This window comes from Varanus komodoensis, unplaced genomic scaffold (assembly GCF_004798865.1).
Source record: "Varanus komodoensis strain SLA01 unplaced genomic scaffold, ASM479886v1 scaffold18_3, whole genome shotgun sequence".
NCBI lineage: Eukaryota > Metazoa > Chordata > Lepidosauria > Squamata > Varanidae > Varanus > Varanus komodoensis.
Window position 1 is genome coordinate 15,222,232 of NW_025335549.1, and position 13,104 is coordinate 15,235,335.

At 45.9% G+C, this 13,104-nt stretch overlaps 1 protein-coding gene across 1 annotated transcript in view; it reads right to left on the reverse strand.

Moving 5' to 3' along the window:
• Window positions 1–3,533: 3,533 nt before the first annotated feature.
• The window catches only part of TRPC5 (transient receptor potential cation channel subfamily C member 5), a 61,099-nt gene continuing 51,528 nt past the window's right edge, over window positions 3,534–13,104 (reverse strand). Inside the window, exons 7-10 of the mRNA XM_044427410.1 lie at window positions 7,694–7,897; window positions 6,932–6,973; window positions 5,240–5,329; window positions 3,534–4,265 (exon numbers count right to left, since the gene is read on the reverse strand). Coding sequence (XP_044283345.1) covers window positions 3,534–4,265; window positions 5,240–5,329; window positions 6,932–6,973; window positions 7,694–7,897 — 1,068 coding nt within the window. The remainder of the gene's footprint in view (window positions 4,266–5,239; window positions 5,330–6,931; window positions 6,974–7,693; window positions 7,898–13,104) is intronic.

Consider the following 13,104-nt stretch of genomic DNA (forward strand, 5'->3'; position numbering starts at 1 on the left):
GACGTTCGTGCCGACTCCTGCTCTGAGCAGGACTTGCATCACGCTTCAACCTTCAGTGCCCGATAGCAAGGTTGGGGTGGGTGTTGAGCTGAGGGCTGGGATGGAGGCATGCTGGCGTTTTGTGAATTTTGTCATTGTACATGGCCAGTTTTCCCATATAATATGGGTTTGGTGGAGTTCCAGCTTCCTGTTACCATTACAAACCCACCATCCTAATGACGCTTGTGAGGACCTGAAGGTGTTTCTAATGGGCAGACAGTCAGCTTTTCAAAATCAACTTCATCCCGGCATTTTGGGTAACACATTTTTAGGAACTTTGATTGCGGACATATATTTTAGGGCTGGGTGTACAGTCCAAGTTAGCCTGAGACGGAGGTAAACAATGGTTCCCGGCTGTCATTAGGCATGGCATTTTCAGCCACAGCAGACAGTTACATTAAGTTCCAAGTTAGCTTTAATGTTAGGAAAACGGCCGTCCCAGTGACGGTGTTCCGCTCCCTCCATAGATTAACTTAAGGGCAATGTTTCTCTGCCATGGAGCATTCATGGAAGGACAAAATTTGGCAATTCTTTCTGGAGAGAGCTGAACTGAGCACTTCTAGCTTCAGTTAAGTGACAAGGGGGAGCAGCTTCACAGCTTTCAACAGTTCGTTCTCTGGGGACCCAATGCAGGATGAGCAGCTGAGCTGTCTGCTCCTATGAGGCAGTTTCCTTTAATGGATTGCTGCTTGTATATTTATATATAAAACCATCATTACAGATTCCTGAATTTGCCAGCGCTCTCTCATCCATACAGCCTAACCTTGGTGCTTCTTATCAGAGGCATTCCCCAAGCCCCACCCGTAACTCCAACTCCAGTTTTGGTTGGACTGATTCAGAGACTTTGCATCATTTCTGAACTTGAACTGAACCTTTGTATTTTCCTTCAACCGTCATAAGAAATCAGAAAATGGCTGGACCATTTTTCCTCTTTGTCAGAACCAGTTGATATTTGTACACATAGTTCCAGAAAGAGATTTCATCTGCCAAGTTTCAGAAATATAGGTACAATGGTGTGTACATCAAATCTTTTATGTTTTTTAAAGGAACTCCTGAAAACTTTCTTTTTGTTTCTTGGAAGATTTAGATGAAGCTTGCAAGGACACTTTCATCTTCTGAAGGGAGCAACCTAGCAGATAGATGCAGAGAGCTTTGCGTAGGAGAAACATGGGCATTTTAAGGGTATCCCAAAGAACTTGCTTTTATTCGCTTTCTGTTCCTTGTGGACCATTGTGCTGAAGAAAAAGGACAGCCTAGAGTTGTTCCTAAGGAAGAAATCTGTAAAGTTCAGAAGGCCAGGCAAAGAGGTTCATGTGGGAAGGGGCTCTTTATGGGAGGAAGGGATTCACTTCCCACATCCTCCAGGAATGGCCTTGGCAATTGGGATGAAATGGTCACACATTATGGAGGTTTTCCCAGGCGAGGAACATGGGAAAGACAGGTGCAAGAGCTGAGGATATGATTACGGACAAGCAAAATAAGGCTTTTTTCATAGCAAATCCTTTAGCATTGGAGGAATGGCCATCTCATGGAAAACCCGTGACTGCAACCACAGCTCAAGTTCCCTGTAGCTGGTAAACAAAGGCTTCTGGTGCTGGAGCAAACAGCCATCAAGACTAGTAGCCATTTGTAGCCTCCTCCATGAATTTTTCTAATCCTCTTGTAAAGCCATTTAAGTTGGCGGTCATCATGGTCTCTTGCAAATTTCTCCATGTAAGTGCTGTACAGTGAAGTACCCTTTTACCTGTCCTGAATCTCCCACTGGTCAACTTCATGGATTCAAGAGCAAGAAAGATATCCTATTCATTTTCACCTCACCATGCATACTTTGGAACTCCTGTGTCACCTTGACCAACAAATTTGGCATGATACTACCAGTATGCTGTGGAATAAGGATAGGAATGGGGTTCCAGCGCATCTCTGGAATACACACGTGCTCCTTAATTGTAAAAAGGGGTTGTTTGTGTAACAAATTAGATTCCTGGCCCGAGAACCACTGTGTGAATGGCCTCCATGAAAAGAAGTGAGCCATCCCTCCTTAAGCTGATAAGGTTCTCCATGCTTGCACACGATTTCTCCATGAGTTATCTGGATTAGACCCCACTGCATATATTAATGAAAATTTGATTTTTTAGGTCACTGAAGAAACTCTGTAAAGTGAGTTGTCTTTCTCTTGTTTGTGGATATGCCTGTCACAAATACTGTAGGATCCTGGACTCTGAAACTGTGCGGGAGGAGAATGTTGGTCATATAAAACCAAAGGGAGAGAATGGCAGAAGTGTGTTCAGATGATCTCCAGCTATCCTAGGGGTTCGAATGGACTAATCAATGGATCATCTAGAAAGGCTGGTGTGTAAAATCCAATTATGGGCTTGGATTTCAAACATTCTAAAGGATATCATCTGGATGAAGGAATGCCTTTCGTCCAATTCACATGTCCTGACAGCCTACCGTGGGTTCTCTAACCATTGGTGAGGCTACAGCACCCGCAAGCTGACATTTTGCAAATTCAGCTCCCAACCAGAGGTCACCAGAGGCTACAGGAAGGTTGTTTCTTTGAACCCATCATGGCCAGGTTTGCACCGCATGACAATCCTTGGTTGAGCATCTGAGATGTCAAATAGTGTTTGCAGCTCCTCAGGGATGAAATAAATCCATGGAGAGCTGTGCTGTGCCATGCAAAATAGGTCATTGCCTGTGCAAGAACCCATGGGACAACAGCAGTACTATACGGCAGACTATTACTCCAGGAGGGGAGAAGACTCTGCCAGGGAACAGAGTAGTTAAAAATGCGTCAGGTGCATGGAAACAACAAGCTCAAGAACTCAACTTTAACTCATTGTGGTAATAATTTACATTAAGAAAACAATATGCAACTTTAGTAAAGGACATACAGTTTGAAATCATGAGAAGTTGTATTGCTTGAAAGCGAAAAGCCCGTTTATATTTGAACCCTTCTGCTGGCCAGTAACCTCAGCCTGGATCTCAGCTTCCAGCCAAGTTGCTGAGCATATGCCAGTCTTAGAGAGCATAAATGGCCAGAAAATGGAACATAAAATGTTGGTGAAAAGTGCAGTAGCTAACCAAGTTGAGGCTGGTAAAGGAGCAGTACTTGAGAGGTCCTTCAATGTTCTGTACCAATCTCTCTCTCTCTGTCTGTCTGTCTGTCTGTCTGTCCGGAAGAGATTTCAAAAGAAAAAAAGGAAAGGAAATATGAAGCAAACCTTAGGGCACATTCTATAGAATCTTAAATTCTCCAGAGGGTTGAAACATTCAAATCAAACATCTGGCATCTGTGAGTTTAAGAAAACAAATTATAAAAGAGGGAGAGAGATGTGGCATTGTGGCTATAAAAAAGGCTAAAATAACTTGAGTTCTACACTCATAGTAGAGACAAAATGGGAAAGGGAGCAATCCTAACTATAAAGAGTCTGCCAAAGCAAACCATTTCCAGTACTAGTGATGTCCTACTGCAGGTTACTGAGTAGCTCCGTCTATAGGCGAGTCGTAACCTGCTCCTCCTGCCCGTCTTTCCATTGGTTCCTAAACATATCACAAGCATCTCCCCATGAGTCAAAAACATCCTCGGAGGAGTCTATGAGTTTGGAATTCGAGGAGCAGATGCTGGAAGCACAGTGAAGGGAGCTGGAACAAACCCCCGGGCATTGATTCTGTCCTGCATGCCTGATGTTCCTACTGTAGTCCACCTCATTGAGGTTAATTTCACTTTTGGAGCAGTTCTCATCTCGCTCTTTAGCCATCTGAGAATATTTAATGTCTTGCCACATATAATGCGGCTGGATGACCCCATCTGAAATTGTATACATGGGCTCCGAACTTGGTTCGGCGAGATGTCCATTCATCTTGGAGAACAGGAGGCCCAGCCGTTTGAAGGACTCTTTCTTGGAGCTGGAAAGCCTTTGAACTCTGTTCCCATTTCGGACAAAGGAACGTTTGTTTATCCCATTACTTTTTGGTTTCTCATTCACCATTTCCATCCCAGACATTGTCTTAATCAGAGCTGAGACATTGAAGTCCTTTTTCTTGTTGGCTACACCAAAGGAAACACTCTTTGCTTTGGATGTTTCTCCAGCACAATCCTCATTGGCATCATCCTTCTGGGAGACCTCTGTGCTGCTGGTGGAATAGCTTCTTCTCTGGGGTCTTCGGTTACCCAAGAGATCAAGGACTTCATAGCGGAAACTAGAGATATCCTGCTTTAATTCCTACATCAAGAGGCAAGGGAGGAAAAAACACGTTAAACTCTAAAGCTTTCTCTGTGACAAGGGGCAGGGAGAGGGAACTCTCTTGAGAAGTGTTCAAAGTTATGCACATGAATTATTCTGGATGACTGTGTACAACGGTTGCAAATAAATATTTTATTATTGAGCAACAGAAAGAGGAGTTTGGTGATTTTTGTGAAGCAAAAGAGGAAGGGGAAAAACCCTCTGCTACACAGTTTAGTTGAACCAGCTATACATCCATGATGCAGGACCTTTTGACCCAAAATTGGTGTCCACCATTCCCTGCCCACCCCGACCCCCAGAAATCCCCGGGGCCTGATGCTCCCATTTTGGGTTGTTTCCTGCAATATTAATACAGTGATGGAGAAGCCAACCCTGAAAGGATCCTCTTTGTAAGTTACTAGTAAGCATTTCCACTTACTGGAAGTGAACAAAGGCTGGGACAGGAGACAAGGAAGTTCCCTGTGAAATGTAAATTTCCAAGTGGAAGTACTTGGGTCATATTTACTAGGATGCAGTCCAGCGCAAACTAGACAGAAAAACACCCTGTAAAACTCAGCACACATCGGCTTACATGCTGCCTGGGGCACACTGGGGTTATAGATACATTTCTGTCTAAATATACATAGGATTACGTCCTTATTTAATTATGTCCTCAATGACTTAGGCTGCTTATTTCTTAGGAGGAAGCCAAAAAAGACAAGTGCATAATGCTTTCCTCCATATCATACTCCCCAAGGTCTTAAAAAGGTTCACCATAAAATTCTGGGCCACAGTCTAAGGATGACTATTGTTCTTTTGTTCTTCATCCAACATGTATGGAATTTGCAGCCTGGGAAATTCCCAGTACATATTATACTAGTGATTAAACATGCACAATTTTTATTTTAGGGTTCTGTTTGCCATGCTTCAGCTTGGTAAAGACTGAGAAGGGTGCAGCTCATGTAATAAGTTACCTTGAAGTTTTCTTCAGTTAAGCCTTCATTGGTTTTAGAATTTCTTATCATTGCTGCAACATACCTCTTCACCAGGTTTCGGATCACTTCCTGAAAGGAAATGGAAAAGAAACTCAGCTGAAGGGCATTTCAAGTCTATTTATCTGTAGGTAGCGGGGAAATTGACAGTTTGCAGTCCATTGAGACTAATTTAGGAACCAGCGACAGGACTGGAACTGCATGTGTGTGGCTGTCATTTTGTATTTATGCTGCTGACCCAGTCTCCAGATCTGAAATAGGGGATCTCCTTCCTCATCATCCCAACATGATCTAGGAAAAGATGGCTTAATTCACTGAAGTCTTATTTGGCATGGAATAAGGCTGGATTAGGCCACTGGAATTAATTGGATGGACTTTAATTGAAGCACCTGATTTGACTTGTGTATTTAGAAATAAGGAACTGATGTGCTGGGGAAATTAATCACACATGCCAAAAAAACTGATTATTAGAAGGAATCAAGTAATTAAGTAATTGAATATAAATGATTCATTAATTTACCTTTGGCCTTGTTATTGTGATTCCCCCCAAGATGAAGATTTGCTTTCTCAAATGAATTTGAAATATGAATTAAATTATGTAAGTTACATCACTACATCATTTACGGCAGTAAAGCAGCAAGCATTTTATGTAAGTTGCTATTTTATGCAAGCTGTCCCGAGGCGATGCGATGGGATGGCATGCAAAAATTCTAAATAAATAAATAAAGCAATCCAAGATGCTTCGGGGCTGCTCAGAGGGAGGAGGTCGGTCTTCCCTTTTTGCATCCCTGATTGGGACTGCTTTTCTCACAACCAACTGGGATCTTTGCTCTGCATCCCAGCTGATCAGCGAGCTGCACAGAGAGTGGAGAGGGAGCTCAGGTGCTCATGCATGTGGAACCATCTGGGAGCTGACAGGCTGTGTCTCCCAATGCTACTGCGCTGTGCAAATGCAGACTTTTTATGTGGTGTTCAGCCAATATTCTGGAACATCTGTGTACATCAGAAAAAACTACAGGGACCCCCCGCCCTGCCCGATAGAAGCAAATTTACGATCACATTCTGGAAGTGCACACTAGTAAAGTCAAGGGGAACAGATACAGATGGGCTGAAGGTCATCTGATCTGCTGTGAATCATGCATGTTCCTGTCACCAATTTAGTTCAGGCATTCTTCAACTTAAAAGGCCATTTGGGATGTGGGAAACACGTGGCAGAGCAAACTGGGGAAGAGTAAAATGCAGATCTCATCTCATCACGCATTTGCACTGTCCACACTTGGCACAGCTGAAGTACTAAGAATAGACTTTGAAGACTTGTTCAAGCACCAAACTGGAGTCTCACAGAGAGCAGTGGCCTGGAGCCCTCATTCCGTCCGCTACCCGTGTTTTGCAAGACCAAACTTCATGACAAAGTTGCTTTGAAGCAGAAGCATGTTCAAAAGCTGTTTGATGGAGTGAAGGGTGGATGGGGGCAATGGGAGGGGGTCTGACAAAGAGGAATTTTTAAAAAATCAGCTAAGCGGGCAGGGAGCTGATCAGCGACTCGATGGGAGGTCCCCTGGGAACCCCACACATCTTGATGAAGTGCCAGCGTGGAAGAATGGCAAGGTGTTAATGTGTCGATAGCAAGTCAAGACAATGCAGCCAACATTTTCATGGAGGGATGCTCTTTACCTGGTAATGCTGATTCTGAATCAAGTTGTCAGCATGGCGTTCCTGTAATGAAAAGGATACAGAGCACACGGTACATTGCAGGTCACCCTGGGCTTGGTTTTCTCCCTGAGAGGCAGGGTGAGGAGCTCATGGTTCTCTGGATGTTGGGCTAGACCCCCCTTCATCCCTGAGCAAAGGTGATGCTGGCTGGGCTACACCTCCCCTCATCCTGACCATTGGGCACAGTGACTGGAGCCAAAGGCAGCTCTGGGCTGGAGGTTCCCCATCCTGGCTGTGAAGCTGCCTGACCCAACCTGGTGGCCTTCAGAAGCTTCAGACTTCAGCTCCCAGAATTCCCATCCAGCAGGGCCATTGTCTGGGAATTCTGGGTGTTGCAGTCCAAGTGTACCTGGAAGGCACAGAGTTGGGGAAGGCTGCTGTAAAGCTCCTTTTTACAGCAGCCTTCCTTGACCCTGAAGTCTCCAGTTGCTTGGAGCGCCGTCCTCAACCTTCTGGACCATTGCCTGGGAGCTTTGAGTCCAGGAACACCTGGAAGGCCACAGGTTCATCTTGTTCAACCTTCTCCAAGCAGGTCCAAGTCCAGAGGTGTTAGCCTACAACTCCTACCATTCCCAGCCAATGGTCAGGAATGATGAGAGTTGTAATAAAAAAACAAGCTGAGGCCAGAAGGGTGAGGCAGGCTGATCTTCCATGCAGAAACACAGACCAGGGTGCCAAAAAGGGGCTCCCCTGAAGCTCTTGGAGAAGCCCCCTCCTCTTTACCGTGAACGTCTTCAGGTTCTCATGCTTCTGGTCACTCTCTGGATCCTGAGACTGGCACAGCTGCTTGTGGATCCACTTGCAAAGGTACCAGAAGGACTTGGGGCTGGGGATGATGTTAAAAGGGGGCGGCAAGGTGCCACCCTCATCAAAGTAACTCATCCAGAGCTTTGTGCGTGCAAACTTCCATTCAATATCTGCATGGTCCTGCAAGGGAAGAGAAGTATAAACAGGAGATGGTTATCAAAACACTGAGGAACTCAAGAAAAACTTTGGAAAGTAAGGCAGTACTGACCCTGCCTCCAGAACCTATTACATAGAGTGCAAAATTCTCTATGATTGCTTTCCCTGACTTGATGCCCTCCAGGTTAGTCAGACTATGACTCACTCCCCAGACAATGGCTGCTATAGCTGGGGATGATGGGAACTTTAGTCCATTCATCCAGTGGTCCATGGCTTGTGGAAGGTTGTGCTGTTGGGTGCAAGCCTGAGGTTCCAGTCCGGCTCAGAGCGGGGTGCGACCGTGTGTTGATTTTTGCTTTTAAAGCAAGTTTCAAGCAAAAGGTGCTTGAACATACACGGGCAATGCTTCTGCCGTATCAACAGCCAGCGGTCTGGCTAAATACAGCTGAAATTCCATCTGTTGGATCCGTATATGGGATTGGAGGGTATGGTTTCAGATGATATGGGCTGCTGGTTTGGCCATCCTCTATTGCTGGCCACCCACCAATAGGCAAATGATGTAAAACTGGAATGAAGCTGCAATCCCAAATACATGCATTTGGAAGAAAATCTCATTGAACGAATGGACCATACTTTTGATTGGCATGCATAGGGTTGCACTGTAAATTATGTGTAAAGTAACATATATTATTCAAGGTTGTTCAATGTGCATTTACTTATGGAAGCCCGGCATATCTTTTCCCTGTCAATTTAGATTTCTTGGGTGCTGAACTTCCACTCTCCCCACTCCCACACAGAGCCTGGGGGGATGAATACATGGTTGACCTTCCTCCTCCTCCCCTTCCCCTTCCCCTCCTTCTTGTCTTGTTCTTAATATAACCTATTTAGTGCATGTTGACGTATATTGTGTTTACCCTAACCCTCTTTCCCAAATGCAATGATGGCCACAATCCAATGCAACAAAGGAAGCTCTCAAGAAAATGGGTGAGCCTAATTTTCACTCCCCCCATTCCAGAAACATTCTCTGCAGGGAAGAGGAATGAATATATTTAATTGTACTTGCAAAAGTTTGGAAGATATCCTAGGGGTGAATGGGCAAGGTAGGAACCTGAGCGGAGCAAAGAGAAGGAGAATCCTTTTCTGGCTGGTGTATTTCAAGAAGCCTTCCCAACCTTTTGGGGTTGTTGGGCACAGTTGGAATGTTCAGAGCCTATTATGGGTATGCTCCCGAAATGGCCACCAGGGGGCAGTTTGCCCCTTCATTATGGCTTTTCTTCTTTGGGGCATTCTGGGAGAAACATGGCAGCTCACAGTGGGCAACTCCTGGGAGGAAGATCAGAGCGGAAGATGTGGAAACAAGCAGGCCATGAAAATACTGTTCAAGCGTTACCTCCTCTTTTGTCCCTCTCAAAATTCAAACATCCTCCTCAGAGAGCCTCATTGAAAAATGCCCCGTCTTTTGTTTCATGGATGTTTATCTTCATTTCCTCAGCTGTTGGGCCAGATTTTGTAGGTGCCATGGCTTTTCTGCCCCTGGGTTGGTGAACTCTTGATGAGTAATAGCTGGTGTAGATTATGCCTCTTGTCTATTATTTTTAGCTTTTCTTTTAGCATTTGGCCATTTTCCCAGGCAAATCTCTTTAATTATACAGGTCTAGTTTTCAGGGTTAGGAGGGAAGGAAGAAAAGGATGCTGAGGAGAGCAAGAGAAGGAGGCAGGGCTGCTTTGCCTTCTGAATTTTATTTTGCTTAATTAATTCAGCAACAGGAGACCCTGTTAATTTTGCTTGACTTGAGCATGAGACAAGGCACCGGGCTGCCACCCCTGCTGTTTCTTCCTGATATCTTGATTTCCATCATTCCCTAACTGTTCCCTTGTGATGCCATTTTGCCTGTAACTTGGCACATGAGTCATAAAGAAAGAAAAGGAAGAGAAGAGGAGCAGTGCTGGTAAGGCTTGTAGGATCACATTTATTTTCCTAAGGAGAACCAGCAGGGATATGTGAGGAAGCCAACGTGGGGCGAATATCCAGTGGGTTTCCTTGATTCAGCTCTTGATTCAGAGCTGGCAACTCTGCTCTGGTGCTGACTCAGTTAAACATAAATTAAACCAGCACGTGGACTCCAATTTTTCAAATGGGTTGCAATTTATGCACCTCAAGAGAAACTAGGACATTTGGACAACATTTGGGCCCCACGCCAGGACTTGAACCAATGCGCTCAAATTGCGCAGTTTTCTACAAATGGTGTCAATTGAGTACATTGGCACAGATTACAGATTGGAGCCCACGTGTCTCCAGAAAAATTAAGAGACAACCTGAAACCAAAAAAGGACATGTACGGGAGGTGGAAGGAAGGCCAGACCGCAAATGAAGAACGTAAGCAGGTAGCAAGGAATTGAAGGAACTGTTTATTGTTTTCAAGAAATCATGGCAAACGGGAAGTGCCAGACAATTAGAGAAGGGTTGTTGTTGTCCCATCTTCAAGGAAAGGGAAAAAGATGAACCTGGAAACTGCAGACCAGTCAGTCACTGGAAAAATTCTGGAGCAAATTATTTTAAAAAATCAGTCTGCATACACCTCAAAGAAAGCAATGATTCATAGAAGCCACTATGGATTTCTCAAGAATAAATCCCACCAGACTAATCTAATCTCATTTGTGACTGGGCAGCCTACCAAATGGACAGCAGAAATACTGTGGTGTGGACATAATCCATCTTGACTTTCGCAAAGCTTTTGACATAGTGCCCCATGACATTTGATTAGCCAACTTGCAAAAAGTAGACTAGCTATTAGGATCCAGCTATTAGGTGGACCCTCAAACTGCGGTGTTGGCAGAGACTCCTGTGCATTCCCTGGACAGCAGGAGTCACAAACAAGCAGGCCTTAACGGTCCCTTCCCACTCTACTCTTCTACGATTCTGTTTATTTTTTAATGAAAATAGGGAGAATTCCTGCACTTTGCTACTGTTGTCCTTTCTCTAGGCCTATGGACCAGATCACCCAGCCTGACCCAAGAATGCTGCTGCGGCTGCTCCTCCTCCTCCTCTCTTTTCACACTGCTCCGTGGAGCAGAGGGTGCCAAGAGGGAGCAGAGTGGGACCCAGGAACAGAGTGTGACTTCCTGAGGATGCCCAAGCACAACCACCTTGGTGCCAGCCGGCTGCAGCTCGCTTGCCTTTTCCTTCTCCCTGAGTGGGCAGAGTGAACCTCTCTTGGCTTTCCTACTTGCCTGCACACCTGTTCTCCAAAGGAATGGACAGGCCACAGCAGTGCTCACTGGCCTGGCCAGAGGCGGGATCCTTCCCTGCAACCCTGACAAAAACCGGAGGCGATGCCAAATCTAAATGAAATAGCTTTGGCTGTATTGGCATGATTTGCAGAGGAGGGGAAGAGACGGAGATCCCCTGCCTAGAGCAAATGAATTCAGCACTCACTGGCTGGATCCATGTGGTGGCTCAGCTCAGGAATATTAACCCCCCCCCCTTCAAGTCCACAGGTGAAATATAAGGAGGCTCAAGGGACAAAGAGTCCTGCATCATCACACGCACAGTGTTGGCTTGTTTCCGGGAAACAGCACAACCACCCTTGTGTTCCGGGGAAGCATACAGGGCTGGAAAGCATGAGGAGGTGTAACGCTGCTCTGGATGGAGCGCTGGTGTGCGTTTGAGGGCTGCAGAGGGCGGGGGAGGACCGTGGAGGAAAGTGCACACTGCCTGTGTCAGAAATGCTGGCGAGCACGTGGGATGTAATTACAAGGTTGCTAACTATTGGGAGGGAAAAATGCTTGCCCTTGGGACAAGGCACAGCAGAATGACATGTGTGTGTGTGAATGAGAGAGAGAGAGAGAGAGAATCTAGAATTCTCTGAGCTCGCCATGCTCCTCTGGGCACCAGTCAAAACCATCTCCACACTTGCAATGTACTTCCAAGTATTCAATGCATTTCATTTTGCTGCAAGCCAACACGCCAGTTTCCTCACAATGCTCTAGTTGTTGTATTGCTTCCCCACAATGCAACAGGTGTGTCTGAGAGAGCATGTGGAAACAGTGGGGAAAGGGTGAGCCTGAATCTGAGAGAAGGTGGCTCGTTGAAGGCCATTTAGGGCCTCAACTATGCAAGCTGAGACAGAAAAAGGCTTACAACTCCCAGAAGGCCCAACCCGGCATAGGATTGCACCCTTCGTAAGTTCATGGCACAGGTGAGATTTGAACCCTGAACTGTGTGAAGAACTGGTATGTCTCTTAGCCACTGGACCACATCAGTGCGCCACACGGGCACCCCTCATGTTGCTGCCACCTCTCCAGGCTCATCCATAAGGTCAGGCCTTGTCTGTGTGAGGAGGGGCAAGACGAGCCCCAGTTCATCTCCAACAATTCCATTAGGATGGAGCGGTTATGTCTGAAGGACTACCAGGGGCCACTTGGGTTCACCCAAGAAGAGGAGATGGGTCGGGCCCTATTTGCACAGGCTCATTTGCACATTTAGCTGCACATTTGTTGTTGTTGTTCAGTCACAAAGTCACAAAGACTCTTCATGGCCCCATGGACAACATTCCTCCAGGCTCCCCTGTCCTCCACCTTCCACTGTTCCAGCTACAGTCACAACACAGTGTCACTTCTGCCACATCTTGAAGGATATTTAATTAAGGAGATCCCTCCATGCAGAAAGACTACCGGATGACTTTTTGGATGGGGGCAGGTGACATTTGCAAAATCTGGCTTGCCCCCCCCACCCCCCTTGCAGCCATTCACAGCCATCGAAGCACAAAGGTGGGCAGCATTTGTGAGATGCACTGATTTCTGTGACTTTTGGACAGACACAGTGAGAGAGAGAGAGAGAGAACATCAGGTTGGTGCAGTGAATGATCAAGAATTGCTTTGCCACAGGGTACCCTGAAGGGAGAACGGCTACTGAAGTTTAAAATAGCTTTGTCCAAAAAGTCGGGGATGGAGGTGGTGGAATCTTGCACTTCGGTTAAGCTTCCTTTCCCCTTCAGCAATGCAAGGGTTATCAGAGTTGCTAGCTTTATTTTGTCTGGTCCAGGGGCTCTCATGGCGGCCAAGGAACTGTCCCTTGGCACCCAGAACTTTCTGGCTGTTGCAGAGGGAGAACTCAAAATGGCAGCTTGGAGGACAATGAGGAAACTGGGAGACTGTCAATGGCCAATCATTTCTGTTCATACGGGAAGAATGGGAATGGTATGGTGTAGTGGTTAGAGAGCTGAACTGGG